The 14,886-nt window shown below is 50.1% G+C and overlaps 1 protein-coding gene across 1 annotated transcript; it reads right to left on the bottom strand.

Moving 5' to 3' along the window:
• Positions 1 to 1,708: 1,708 nt before the first annotated feature.
• Positions 1,709 to 14,741, bottom strand: SORD (sorbitol dehydrogenase). Its single transcript, XM_010083072.1, has 6 exons — positions 14,585 to 14,741; positions 12,244 to 12,362; positions 11,322 to 11,387; positions 4,672 to 4,847; positions 3,713 to 3,834; positions 1,709 to 2,049 (listed from the first exon to the last, which is right to left on the bottom strand). Exons 1-6 carry the CDS (start codon positions 14,704 to 14,706, stop codon positions 1,884 to 1,886), a joined length of 771 nt encoding a protein of 256 aa, XP_010081374.1. The 5' UTR covers positions 14,707 to 14,741; the 3' UTR covers positions 1,709 to 1,883.
• Between the last annotated feature and the right edge of the window lie 145 nt (positions 14,742 to 14,886).

The raw sequence follows: 14,886 nt of genomic DNA on the forward strand, positions 1-14,886 counted from the left end.
CAGCAAGACCCAATGTAGGACTAAACTACAGCCAAGGGGCCCAAAGAGGCTGAGCCCTGGGAATAGTTTCAGTCCTTGGGTGTTAAACAGCCCCCACCAAGACCAGCAGGAGTAGCTCTACATTTCACTGTAATAACAGGATCTTTAGATAGCCAGCAGACCCCCAGCCATGCCAATGGGGCTCCCCCCAGCACAGGAGTTGGGGGCCAGGAGAAGCAAGAAGCCCCGGCTCTCACCCGAAAAACCTGGGCAGCCTCCCCCTCCCCAGCCATCACACACCCTTCAGCAAGGTGCATTTTAGCAGTTCTTGGACGGGCTCTGCTAACACCACACCTGATTATGGGGCCAGGCTCCTGGGTAGGTTTTACCTGCTCAGGGTGACACATAACAACCCAGTTTACTCTGAGCAGTACTTTATAGAATCATAGAATCACAGAATGGTTTGGGTTGGAAAGGACCTTAAAGCTCATCCAGTTCCAACCCCCCTGCCATGGGCAGGGACACCTCCCACTAGCCCAGGTTGCTCAAAGCCTCATCCAGCCTGGCCTTGAACCCCTCCAGGGATGGGGCATCCACAGCTTCTCTGGGCAACCTGGGTCACTGCCTCACCCCCCGCACAGGGAAACATTTCTTCCTAATATCTCATCTCAATCTCCCCTCTTTTACCTTAAAACCATTTCCCCTCATCCTCATCAGTGCAACAGCCCAGGGGTCTGCACAGCCCCCAGGGCCCAAAGTCAGAGACCCCTTCAGCCCCCCCACCCAACATGTCACTGCACACAGACAGATCAGGTAGGCAGCATTTATTGAGGGAAGTCCAGTACCGGCCCAAGAGAGGGACTCATCTCCCAGTATTAAAATTAACGTGACTGTAATCAAAGATTAATTTTGTTATGTGCAACCTGCTACCTCACGAGTACCTCGTTCATGGCTCACAAACAGGCCTGATAACCCCAAAAGGTTACGATTTGCTTGCAGTGGTAAAACCTTTCAGTGATGCTGGCCCCTTACTTCTCACCTGCGCTTCCCTCCATGCTAAAAGCAAGCTGTGAGCCCCACAGCAGCCCCTCCTTGGGAGCCAGGTAAGGAGAGGGCTGTCTGTGCTCCCAGTCAGACATGGTCCTTTCCGCCCCCCAGGGAGCTGCTGAGGGGCAATGACAGCAGATATGGTCCCAGCTGGCCTCCAGACTCCTCAAAAAAGCCCTGGGCTCTGGGCTTTGGGCCCGCAGTTCACAGTTTGCAAAGAGCATGGAGAGAATGACCTGAATATGCAGATGGGCTGGCCAGGCTTTGTTCCACAGGCTGTGACAGTCCCTGAGTGTCCCCAAGGGAAGACAGGACTGGAAGGGGGAACATTCACGTTGGGCTATCCCGCACCCAGGGACTGCCATGTGGGAAGAGCTGTGGCAAGCACAGCTCCAGAGCAGTGCTGGGGCGGGAAGGTGGAGCGCCAGCATCTCCAGCCTCGCTTCACGCATGCAGCTGGTGACACCTTCCCGCAGCGCGTCCACACGGACAAACCCCCCAGCCACGCAGGCGGCTCTGCCTGACCCACACAGAGACACCTGGGTTCTTCTGTGCGTGGGGTCTGCCAGAGAAGAGCCAACTGTGCGAACCATCATCTCTAACCAAACAGCAGTGGTTTGATTCAAACTATTCCCTATTGGTTCTTCATTTGTAGTTACCTGCTAATACTCTAATGGTGCATCCCTTGGTGTCCTTCACCCTCATAATCATTTGATTTTCTAGCTCTATTACAAAGCAGCGCCTGCATAAGGGGACTGTGTAAACACGCAACAGCCATACATCAGCCTCCTGCGGCCTCATGCTTCGCATCTCAGGCAGGCGGTGTAACAGGGGAAAGGGCCAGGCAGGGTGGCACCTCAGGGGTTCTGGTCGGTGGGGTCACACTTCAGCATGACTTTGACCCCCTCGCCCCTCTTGGTGGTCTCGAACGCCTCAAGAGCCTTTTCCAGGGGGAAGCGGTGTGTAACCAAGGGTTTGACGTTGATCCGCTTCGATGCAAGCATAGCAATTGCCACAGGCCACCTGCAAGGAAAACAGAGAGCAGGAGATGAGAGCAGTCAATAGTCTGGAGCCCCAAGGAAAGAGCACGGAGGAGCCTGGTTTCATTACAGTACTTTCCTCAGACCAAGCAACCAAGTTTTGCCCACAAACAATCTTCTGGAGGGAGAAGCTCAAGCATCAGGCATGGGAGATTGGACAAGCCAACTGCTTTGGGCTGTCAAGCACTGAGAAGGCAGCACTGCTAGATGCAGATGGTGGTGCACGATGCTGAGCAAGTGAAAATCACAGGAAACAACTGTACTCCCGAGGCACCGAAAGAAAAACAAAACTGCTGTGCGCTGCTCCTCTCCCTCCCGGCCTCCTTGCTTGCAGACTGATCACTGTGGAGCTCAAACTCAGGGATTCAGTGAAGGGAGAAGAAAGGAAAAGTCTCAGTCAGCTTCCAACTGCTTCTTTGGTGGAGACTCATGAAATTTGATTGCCTTGCCACTCCATTTGAATGGTCCAAGTGAGAGGGATGGGGATACACAGGCATGCAGCATCTAATCTAATTCCCAAACCACCTACTTAAAGACATTTCTCATTTTAAGAAGGAGCTTGACTACATCTCGTAAGTCCTTCCTGGAAAACAACCTCTACAGACTAAGCAGATTCTTGCTCCGCTAGCAAGAACCTACAGCTCTGAATAGAGCAGAAACCTGGCTGCGAGTGTGCAGCGCTGGGTCTCAAGCCCTGCCCAAGGGGAACAGGACCGAAGAGAGCACAGCGGAGATACTCCTGCCTTCAGGGCAAGGCCAGCTTTCAGTACACTCAAAGACCTGCCTGTCCAGGAGCAGCGCAGTCCAGTTCTCTGCAGGGAGCACAGACACCTTCAAACTGGCTCCAGATAGACCTTCAGCTCCAGGAAAATGATGAAGACTAAACAAGGCTCTTGCTCACCCAAGTATTTGCTGATTTCCAACAAGATTGATGATATGATTTCTCTCCACGACCAGCAAGGAGAGCAGAGCCGGGCACCACCAGCAAAGCTTGACACCAGATGTGGCACTTGGGATTTCGACTCTTTGCTCAGAATTAAGAATCTCCATGCCACCTGCCTCAAAACTGTCCATATAACAGTTAGGAAGGTGGATGCCAGGAGGCAGACAGCTTTTCACAAAATATTGGCGGGGGCTCAGTGCCAGGCCAACCTGCTGCTAAGAGATCTCCCAGCAGAAGGGATTGAAGGGTTGAAGCAGCTAAAAGCTGTACATTCTTCCCTGCTATGCCATGAGCCAGCACACTTGTGGACAAGCCAGTCTCCTCCACAACACCTCCAGCACCTGGCCTTCCCTTTCTACAGGGCATAAGGGTGAAGGCACAAATGGTTTTGTTTTGGTTTGGTTTTTTTCTCCGTTTTGGCCTCCTTGTTTGCAGCAGAGTAAGGGTTTGTTGGGTCTCTTCCTTCCTTTGCACCAAATGCTGTGTGAAACGGGACAGTGGGACAAACCAGCTGGGCTGCTGTGCAGTGCAAGGCTCGTCCAGAAACCAAGGCATAAAATGCAGGACACGGCAGTCAGTCTGTCTGTATTTCCAAGTGACATGAGGAAAACCAACCATTTCCACATCCTCTCTCCTTGTAGAAAGCAGGAATTTCTTAAGGACAGACTTGGAGACACATCAGCCCACCCTGCATGAGACTCACGTGTTGCAGTAGCGGAATATCCCCCGGATATCCACCTCTCGCACGGCGGCGTTCACAATGGGCACAGTGACCATGTCAGGCCCCAGCCCCACAAGCACCAAGGTCCCACCAGAACGAGTGGCCTGGAGAACAAACAGAAATATGTCATATTTTGCAAAAAACAGTTGCCAGAGTCTACACAGAAGTCTATAAAAAAATAAAGCGATATTTTGTGGCTGTAATAGACTGTTCAGGGCACAGCGGAGAAGCCAGGGGAGAGGCAGGATGCTGTCAGGAGCGCAGAAGTGTGAAACATACAACAAACAAAGCTTAAAAGCAATCTTTCAAAAATCCCTGAAGGATTTTGGTATCTAAATCTCATTCTGAGAAAGGACTGACACTTAGGAAAAGTACTTTCAGATTTCAGTGGGAGAGTTTTAAAACTAAGACCCTGATGCTCCACTGGAATTTCTTTTTTTGCAGCTTGTCCCATTTGCCTCCTGTCCTGTCATTGTGAAACTCTGCACCACCTTCTCCACACCCTCCCGTGAGGCAGTTCGTAGCAGCAAAACATCCCCTCCTTAATGGCTTTCTTCACCTGCTGGAATTAATTTTCTTAATTATTCTCCTTACTTGGACATAACTTCAACTTAATGAAAGATGCTGCCCTACTTGTACCAGCTGCCTGACACTGCTGTGTAGCCAGGCTTGGGTTTCAGGGTCTTACTTTGTAGTCTCTTTGGTAAGTGGTAAAGCACCTGAGGATCAAATCAGACAATTATCTCCATGCTGTCTGCAAAGACATTAACTCTTTAATTATCTGTCTTAATTTGTTCTCTAATGAGCACCTTCTCTCCCCCACACCAAGGCCATTGAAATTAAACACTGTGGGAGAGAAATAACTGTCATTCACTGCTGCATCCCAGAAAGAGGAAAAGCAATGCCATCACTGCTCTGCCCAGGGGACAAGTGGTACTCACATAAATGCCAGCCTGGATGCAGGCTTGCACTCCCGTACACTCCACAGTGATCTCGGGCATGCAGCCAAGCAGACTTTCCACTTTGGAGGCTACCTCCTGCGGGCTCTCGTTCTTCACCTGAATGGTGAAATCTGCCCCCACCTCCTTGGCTTTTTGCAGGCGAGAGGCAGATAAATCTGGGGAAAGACAAAATAAGTCAAGAACCGGAGTGTTATGTGAAGCAGAAGGGGAGAAAGAACCTGAGCCTGCAATCTGCTTCCTACCCCCATCTGATGTCTCAACAGATCACCTTGTTTGGTGGCCAGCTGTCAACTGTCTCAGGAGAGAAGACAGCATTTGGTACGTGGTAGGACAAGATCACAGAATCATAGAATCCCAGAATGGTTTGGGTTGGAAGGGACCTTAAAGACCATTGAGTCCCCCCCCTGCCATGGGCAGGGACACCTCCCACTAGCCCAGGTTGCCCAAAGCCTCATCCAGCCTGGCCTTGAACCCCTCCAGGGATGGGGCATCCACAGCTGCTCTGGGCAACCTGGGCCACTGCCTCACCACCCGCACAGGGAAACATTTCCTCCTAATATCTAATCTAATCTCCCCTCTTTCAGCTTATAACCGTTACCCCGCGTCCTGTCACAACATGCCCTTGTAAAATGTCCCTCCCCATCTCTCCTGTAGCCCCCTTTCAGCACTGGAAGGCTCCTATTAGGTCTCCCCGGAGCCTTCTCTTCTCCAGGCTGAACAACCCCAAATCTCTCAGCCTGTCCTCATAGGGGAGGTGCTCCAGCCCTCTGACCATCTTCATGGCCTCCTCTGGACTCGCTATGACGGGAAACTGCAGCCCACTAATACCTTCTCAAAAATTTATGTAGACGACCCAGACCAAAGGGCTTCCCACAGAAGAGACCTGCTCACTTTTCTGGTCAGGCAGAGAAGGACAAGCAATGAGGACAACTCAGGAGATGTCAAAAGCTTGATGTTGTGCTTCAAAGAGGTTAAAGTATAAAGATGAGACCCACATCACACAAAGCAATGTCCAAGCAAAGGAACGGCTGTCACCGCTAGACGCGAGGGGTTTCCTCTCTAAGAACATCAGTTCATAGATCTCCCAGTTTCTCTTTGGTACTTCAGGAGCACCAAGAGTGTGCCAAGACAAACTCGAAGGCCAAGCTTAACTCCAAAGGGTGTGCACATCGATACAGGAACTGCGGCAGGAACAGCCATGGGCAAGTGCTGGCATGCTGCTGTGCCTGCCCTGGATCGCAGGAGGATGTACCAGCCAAGATCTCCTAGACCCAAGATTGAGAGGTGGGCGATGTCCCCTGCCAGAGGTCCTAGGCTTCGATGCCTTTGCCAGGGGCACACTTGTCTCCAGGATACACAGCATACTCACAACAAAGAATAAACCACTGCTCTCACTGGGATGCAATCTTCAGAGAAGTCAAAGATGGGGATAGGGGGAAACATCAAGGGAAAAGAGAGGTTCTCCTCCCCCTCTACTCTGCCCTGGTGAGACTGCATCTGGAATATTGTGTCCAGTTCTGGGCCCCTCAGTTCAAGAGGGACAGGGAACTGCTGGAGAGAGTCCAGCGCAGAGCCACAGAGATGATGAAGGGAATGGAGCATCTCCCTGCTGAGGAAAGGCTGAGGGAGCTGGGTCTCTTTAGCCTGGAAAAGAGGAGACTGAGGGGTGACCTAATTAATGTTTATAAATACGTGAAGGGTGAGTGTCAGGAGGATGGAGCCAGGCTCTTCTCTGTGACATCCAGTGATAGGACAAGGGGCAATGGGTTCAAGCTGGAACATAGGAGGTTCCACTTGAATATGAGGAAAAACTTCTTTACAGTGAGGGTGACAGAGCACTGGAACAGGCTGCCCAGAGAGGGGGTGGAGTCTCCTTCTCTGGAGACATTCAAAGCCCGCCTGGATGCGTTCCTGTGTGAGCTGATCTGGGTGTTCCTGCTCCGGCAGGGGGATTGGACTAGATGATCTTTCGAGGTCCCTTCCAATCTCTAACACTCTGTGATTCTGTGATTCTGTGAAAAGAGAAGGAGAACAAGGCCGCTACTCTGATGTGAGCTGCTCTGACTCAGCCCCAGTGCTGGGAGGAAGCCAGGTCAGAGGACCTGCCCTGCCCATCACACAGCGAATGTGACATTATGCATGACACAGGGCAGGTGATGGACATGTCCCACCAGCAGCAGAAGGGCTTGGGATGCCAGGTGCGGGCACATCCACTGAGATGAGCACCCAGGAGATCTCTAGAGGGAGTTTCAAGAAGTGAAAGTAATAAAATGCATATGAAGGAGGAAAAGCTAAGGCTGAAAAGTAAGGGCAGCATCATCCCAAAAGCCTCAACGTGGGCTCTTGTGGCTGCAGAGGGCATGAGTCACATCTGTCCCTCCCCAGGTTTGAGCATTGGGCCTCCAGCTGCGTGTACGGTCATGCTCGACCCTCTGCTAGCAGAGCTGTGCTCAGAGACCTCCCAGGCAGCAAGAGCTGCTATTTTTGAGGCATCTGAAGAGCTAAGTAGCACTTTTGCGTGGCATGGCAGGTGTCTGCCAAATCTCAGTGTACAGCAAAGAGATCAGAGGGGCTCAACGGTGTTCCCAGTAATGGACCGAACTGCCCATGAAGCACTCTGCTCAAAACACCAGGGTGCCGCAGAGATAGCTGGATTCAGCTGTTTGCAGTATCTGCCCACTTGCTGATATATTTTATACTGTCTCTTTGGCAGGAATACATCCACAGGCAGTGTCCTGGAGAGACAGGCTGTCCTGCTAGCCAATGAATTTCAAAGTATCCACAAAAACTGCTCTCACGCAGCAAAAGCCCTCACCTCTCCTACAGCTGGCCCCTGGTTTGCTGACCTGCTCGGGAAGGAAGCCATCGCATTGGAGAGGCACACAGGACACAGCAGCAATACCATCAGACCCGTCAGGATTGTGATAACATCCTGGTCCACCTGGCCTAAGTGAATCACCACTAAGCACCTACTGAAGCTGACAGATCTGCAGGGTATCAAATGAGAAGGTTACCATGTTGTTTAGAGCTCCAGACACTTGTGAGTCTTGAGAAGGACCAACTCTTTCAGATTTTACACCTTACTGTGGCTCAACTACACACAAGTCTTGGGAAACTGGTCAGTTATACAATTAAAGGGTTGCATCTCACCTCTGGTCAGACATTTGTTTTCACTGCCCGGCCACTGGAGCTAATTAAAGTTTTGGCTGCCAGACTAAGAGTAGCCAATTCCTGTATCTCTGCTCTCACGGAAGTTATCAAATTACATTTAAGCTTCTTGTGATGGTTTATGAGCCAACTTAGCAGGCAAATATTCTTGAAGCTCGCACCCTTCTTATATTGATATTCTTTCACAAGGGAGTTGAACTCTATCCAGTTATTCATCTTTCCTGACCTTGACGTCAAGGGTTTCTGGAGGCACCGGCACTGAGGACTTCAGATTTAGATAGCATAAGGGGAATAGTTTCCCTTAAGTAGTAATTATTAAGTGACAGAGTAAGGCAAGACAGCCCAAAACTGCCATACGAATACCCAAACCGTCACTTCACTTGCTGGGGAATAAGGCTGCTCTTTTATGGGCCTCTAAGGAGAAAAGCAGCTTTTCAGAGCAACAGGAATATCCACAGCAAGGCAGAAGGACAGGAGAAGGTTGGCCATAAATATCAACCACACCCACTCAGCAGCAGAGTGGAGAAAGCCATAGACCTTAGGGAAGAGGAGATGAGGAACTACGAAACAAACCCATCTTCAGCACCCAACTGCAGGCCACTAAATACACCAACCTTCCCCGCCTCAAAAGGAAGAACACTGCTCTGCCAGGAATAAAGCACGTCAGGGAGAAGAGCAAAGGTTATCAGGAGCACTAATATCTTTTATCAGGCAAGCTGCCGTATCTGGGAGGATACACAAGCTTTAGCGCACCCAGGCCTTTGGAAGGGTAGGGCTGAACGTTCATCTCTAGCTACAGTGCCAGCCGCTCGCCAGGAGTCCCAGAGAAAGGATCCAACCCCTCAGCAGAGACGTAACTTTCCAAAATTCGTTGACACCAGGTGTGCCAAAGCCATGCTCCACAGAAGCTGTAGGACGTGAGTTCTCCCCAGGTCAGGAAAAAGCTCTTCTAGATGCTTCTGTATTTGCACATGGCTTGTCAAAACAAACACAAACATTTAAAGCCTTAAGTGCTGTGCGGACAAAGCTCCTCACAGACAAACACGTCATAAAAACTCTGGGCAATGAACTGAAAGAATCTGGTAGCAAAATACAGGAGGGCCTTTGTGGCCAGACAGTGACCTCAAAGGTGTTGGCTCCTAAAGCCGACACAAAAAGCAGTTCCTTGAAAAGGGCAGCAAAATCCCCAGTGGCAATGAGCCAAACTTAAACCCATTCCTCAGCAAACGTCACATACAAACATTTGACTAAGGACAGCACCTCCATGGGTGTCGCTGACCAACTCAGCCAAACACCTCCCAGGCTGGAGATGACTACAGGTCAGGATCATTACCTAGGCCAAGGTGTAAAGATAAGAAGGGGTTAATTCCATGTAGCTGAGCTTGTTGACCCTACAAACCAGGTACCAAAACTTCCCATGGCCACCTGGAGCCCTATGGTACACGCTACACAGACCTGCTTGCTAAAGGTCCCCAAGAGCAGTCCACAGGCAAAGGCAAGAGCAGCTTCCAGTTTTACAGGAAAGAATACATCCAGGCAGGATCAGGAATGGGGCGGCAGGGTGACCAGCAGCCCCACCAAGCCCTGCCAGCTCACCAAGCCCTTCCCCACCCAAGGATCGGGTCACCCACCAGCCCTTGTGCCAGCTCAGCTCAGCAGCAAGGTTCTTCATACATGATTCAAGAGGCAGAGTTGCTTTTCCTGCTATAGCAACCATCATCCTCAAATGGCAACACTTCACAAAATCTAAAGCTTGGACTGATCACGTCCACTGAGCACACGCCTGCAGGGTGGGGCCAGCAGAGCAAGAAATCCTGGATTCGGTAGCAAGAGGATTTAGGGAGGAGAAGATAACAATCTGCCTTAGGTTTTGACATGAGCTACTACTGAAAGATGCTTCTGCAAAGGCAAGAGGGTGGGACCTGAATTTTGTCTTTCAACCCAAGGATGGGAACCCAGTAATAGAGAGGTCAAAAATACACCTGGCCCAAAGTGTGGATGGTGGAGTAACAGCCTTCTGAAAGGTCCATGTTGTGGCTTTGGCCCAAAAACATCACAGAAACCTGTGCTCGTTGTCTAGTCATACCCGTAACCACTCCTCCCAGCCACCACTGCTCGGAAGGATCAAAGAGCAGTGGAAACAACACTTGCAGGCCCTGTCCACATCCCAGGTTTGTCCAAACCAGGGAACCCCCTGAGGTTACTCCAGCCCTCTGTTCTTCTGGGCAAGCTACATGGACAAGAGCCTGACCTTTGAGGAGAGGCGGAGGGAGCTGGGCTTGGTCAGCAGGGCGAAGGAAAACGGGGATCACATGACTCTCTGAAACAACCAGAAGGGCAGCTGCAAAGAGGATGGAGACTCATTTTAGCAGACAATATGAGGGGAAATAACCCCAAATGACAGTTTGTGAGTGGACGCCAGAAAAAGCTTCTTCATTAGGAGGTGGTGCAATCCTGGAGCAGGTACCCAGAAAGGTGTGATTTCCATCCTCAGCAGCCTTCCAGGCACAGCTAGACAAGAACCCGGCAGTAAGTGGCACTGGACTAACCTTCAGGGGAGAGTTATGCAAGCAAGGACCATTTCTGAAAAAGCAGGGACCCTGAAAAGGTCATTTCAGTCACTGCGGATAGTCAGTGGAAAATGAACCCATATCAGGACAGCAGAAAGAAGGGCAGCAGAAGCGAACCAGAGAGGGACAATGTGGCTCAACACAGAATGGACTGTGAAAACATGTGTCCAGGTCATCACACAGCACTGCGAGGGGAAGAAAAAAACCTGCTCAGAGCAAACCTCCAAACAGAGTATAAAATACGCTGTGTTGCCTTCTCTGCACACCTAGGTGGAGACTAGAAGCAGATATAACCAAGGTCTATAAGTACTACAGAGAAGACAAAACCTGAACCTCAAGGCTTGATCTAGTAGCCAAAGGCAAAACACAAAGCTGTGCTCAGAAGAGCACAAAACTGGAAAAAAAAAAAAACAGTGATCAGATGCACCAGGAGCAAGTGGAGCTTCTGTAACTCAGTGCTTTATTATACAGATGCATTGCCTCTTCCCAAAAGACCTTCTCAAAGTCTTAAAAAGGCCTCTAAGCTTGATCCAAAGACCACTCCTTAGCCTCTGGTTTATTCTCCTTGAAACACAGTAGCTACTCCATCCGCACAACTTGTCTGTGCTAGGAAGCAGAAGTTATTACCCGGGTCTGCTAACCTAGCAGAGAAGCACCAGTTGCAACCTGCACCTTCTTACAGATTCCAGTTAGTGCAAAGATCAAAGTCTTGTCCTGGGGAATGAGGTGTTTCTTAGGATTCCCTCCAGACTACTACCTCAATCACAAAGAGACTTTCCATTGTGCTTGGGCTGCCTTCCTCAGCAGCTACCTTGAAGGAATAATGTGGAACTAGACAAAATGTTGTATTGTGGGAAACAGGCACACTCTTAACGGTTTAAAAGGCCTTACCTGTAATTACCACAGCCGCTGCGCCCATCATCTTAGCAACAAGCACGTTAACGAGGCCAATTGGTCCTGGGTACAATGGGAGAAAGAGAACATATACAACTGCCAGACAGCACCAGCCGCAGAACGTGCCCAGAGCTTAGCATGTTCCTGGGCTAAAGGAGACTCTGACTGTGTTTCCAGCTCTGGGATCACAGCATCACCACCATCCCAGAGCAGTGAGACCAGTGGTTGAGAGAGCAGCTATTGCTACATGAGGGACTCCACAAGGAAAACACCACCCGCTCCTCTGCTCCCTCGAGTCATCAGGCTCAGCACACCCAGACCCTGCGCTTTGCACTTGGGCTGCTCAAAATGCAGCACTCCAGTGCAGCATGACCACTGGCAGCCTCAAGGTCCCTCATGGCATCCCTGTAATTCTGCGGGGTGTCTGCCTGCCAGATGGGTTGAAACGACAACACCCATGCTCACAGCGGAGCCTTAGAAGCACAGCTTTGCACCCTGTCCATCCCTCTCCATGCCACGGCAGGCAGAAAACCCAAGGTCTGAATACGTTCATGTCGTGGGTAAGGACCGAGCAGCAACCGTGTGCCACGTGCTTGCTCCCTTCCCCCCCACCTTGCCCCCTCCCAATAACATGGGAGAAAGATGGAACCTCGTGAGCTGAGGTACCAACAGATTTTAATAATACAACACGAGAAAAAGAGAAGATTATAACAAACCAGGATTATAGAGTGAACACACAATGGAAAGACCTCACCGCAAAAATGCCGCACAAAAACGCCCACCCCTCTCCCGGCTAGCTTCCCCTTATATCCCAGGCATGACACCAGCATGGTATGGAATATCCCTCTGGCTATGGCCACCTCCCAGCTCCTGTGAAAATTAACCCTATCCCAGCTGAACCCAGGACAGTTCACCATACCAGAGCCGGACACAAAGACTTTACTTCCCAGCGTGACTCCTCCCCTTTTGCAGGCATGGATTCCCACCGAAAGAGGCTCAATAAGGGCTCCTTCTTCAAAGGTGACATTATCTGGAAGCCTGCAAGAACCAGACACAAGCAACAATCACCAAAGAGGTTTATGAGGGTGATGAGGAAAGCCACGACCAAAAATGGGTCTAAATCACAGCGGCAAAATATACTCTCAGCCTTGGTCTGAGAAATGCAGGGTTGGAGGTCATTTCAAGAGCTTATATTGCCTTCTTCCCTCCTCTGAAGCAGCATCAAATACACCTCAACCATTTACCAGTGAGGTTTGCCTAAGCACCCAGCACAGGAATCCACAAATTCTCCCACACCATCTCTCCAGTACTTGGTGAGTCAACCCGAAAACTCCTTTGCTGCTCATTCCCTTTGGAATAAGTGCCACAGTTGTGTACATACCATCTCGAAGGCTGCCCCATGGCTGGGACCCATCAGGGAGCTCCCAGACCCTTCATCTGGGTTGAATCATTCATGTCTACACTTTTAGAAAACATCTTGCTGCCAATGCCACATAAAGCAAAGGCAGCCAGATCCAGGTCTCCCCATCACACCCTGGATGTCCTCCCGATGCACCAAGTGCTTCAACCAGAGGACTGGTCCCAGCATGCACCCTCCCTGCAGCCAAGGAAAATGTGTGCAGTGGCTGTCAAACACCTTCTGGACAGAAACAGCACCATAATGCAGCTAGCCTAAGTGATGGAAAAAAGCAGAGCGGGGTGAGACCCTTCTGAACTGCTGACAGAAATAAATTCAGAGGCACTGAAGGGCTAACTCCAAATGTTTGGTTGCCTGAGAGTTTGGCATCGCATTTGCTCCTACGGGGTATGGGTACTGCCCCACGAACAGGGAGGGCAGCTTTGCAGCACAATCCCACCTCCAACAAATTACTCAGAGTAGCCAACACAGAGCCTGTCTGCCTGCAGAAGGACAAACAACACCTGCCCAAATATGTCAGAACTCACTGAGCTCAGCCATCACCTTTTCTTAGCAAATCTGTGCTGTCAGAGTGACTTCATGCCAGGGAATCTGCTCTGCATCCTACGGCCACAGTGTTGCCAATCTGAACCTGGGAGATCCAGGCTTTGCATGTCACAGCTTAAGAAAAAAAAAATTAGCCAAAGTAATATTTACTCAAACTGGAGAAAAAAAGTAGATCTCTCCCTGGAAAGAGACAGCTACAAACAAGTCGCTTCCTCCCAAGAAAAACTTGTGATGTTGTCACAAACTGTTATTTTAACACCACACAGGAAATCAGTGACAGCAGGTCTGGACAGTGCGTAGTCCCATCCAGACCAGCATCTCATCCTGACAGCAGCTGCTTGGGATCCGCTTTGGAAACAGCCTCCTGCCTGAGGACTCTTGTAAGAAGAGCATTCAAGTGCCTCCTCCTGACAGATTTGATCCTGAACGCTTCCCCTTCAGACACCAAAGCCCAATCCTGAGGAAATTCTTGCCCATGGAGGTACCAGCTCTGCACAGACTGAGAAAGAACAAGCTCCACATGCAGACCAGTCTCAGGGGGCCACTACCTTAGATTATTTTTAACTCCTTGTGTAAACGCACTGATACAGGTATAACATTGCAAAGGTTTATCTGGGTTTCTAGCATATTTGCCAAAGCACTTAAGCACAGACTTGCTTTTAAGCAAATGTGTCAGTCCTGCCACAATTAAGAACATACTCAGGCTTGCTGAATTGGATATGAAAACAGATGTGTGACGCTGGCAGCTGAGCAGGGCCACTCAGTGCCACATACAAAAGCAGCTTAGCAGGGACACTGCTTTCTGTTCCTGTTCTGCTCTATGTAGAGATGACTTTGTTTCAAATAACAGAGCGAGGTGTCAGCAGTCAACGTGGTGCTTCCTGAAGAGCAGCAGTAAAGTTAGCTCAGCTCAGAGAATCAGATAAATATCTTGAGGCACAGTCCTAAAAAGGCAAGGACATGAAAAGACAGCAGAAAAGAAACCAAGAGCAGGAAGCAAATGGGAAAAGGAAAATAATTACAGGCTAAAGCAGTGGTGACATCCCCGGAAACATGCAAGAAATGTTTGTTTATGTCTGGCACCGGAGGGGATAAACTACACCTGTCTGACAAACCCTTTGCAAAGTGGCTGCCATCCGAGTCTTACACATGTTATTTATGGATCAGAAAGCAAGAAAACCTGTTGTGTTCAAGTAAAGAGTGCTCACTGCAATACTCGGAAGGGCCAAGAGGCAATTGCTTCAGCTAATCCCCCCCAGGAAGTATGTATTTCTCTGCAGAGGGAGCACCGACTAACTTGTAGCAGTAGCTGGCATGGTGCTTGTAGTAGCGGCACAAGTTCCCATCATCGGGAGGCGTCGCACAGAAGAACAAGGTTGGAGACAGGTTATAGCGGCCAGTTTTGCAGAACTCATCCATTTCCCTGGGGACGCCAGGCTCAATGGCCACTCGATCACCTGCCAGGACAAAAGCAAACTGTTACTCAGGAAGAAGGTGGGCAGATAGGTATGAGTAGCACCGAACAACCCTGGAAGACAGCATGAAAGCCTGGTGCAAGAGAAGTACGAGGGACATCATAGAATCATAGAATCATAGAAT

Source organism: Pterocles gutturalis, unplaced genomic scaffold, assembly GCF_000699245.1.
Source record: "Pterocles gutturalis isolate BGI_N339 unplaced genomic scaffold, ASM69924v1 scaffold16755, whole genome shotgun sequence".
Classification (NCBI taxonomy): domain Eukaryota; kingdom Metazoa; phylum Chordata; class Aves; order Pterocliformes; family Pteroclidae; genus Pterocles; species Pterocles gutturalis.

What these genes read in the sequence shown, in the direction of transcription:
- SORD (XM_010083072.1), bottom strand. Translation starts at nt 14,706, where the DNA reads ATGGATGAGTTCTGCAAAACTGGCCGCTATAACCTGTCTCCAACCTTG. An exon ending in CATGCCAGCTACTGCTACAA is followed by an intron (nt 12,363 to 14,584) that starts GTTAGTCGGTGC and finishes TGGTTCTTGCAG; the next exon opens with GCTTCCAGATAATGTCACCT. An exon ending in GCATCCAGGCTGGCATTTAT is followed by an intron (nt 3,835 to 4,671) that starts GTGAGTACCACT and finishes TTTGTTCTCCAG; the next exon opens with GCCACTCGTTCTGGTGGGAC.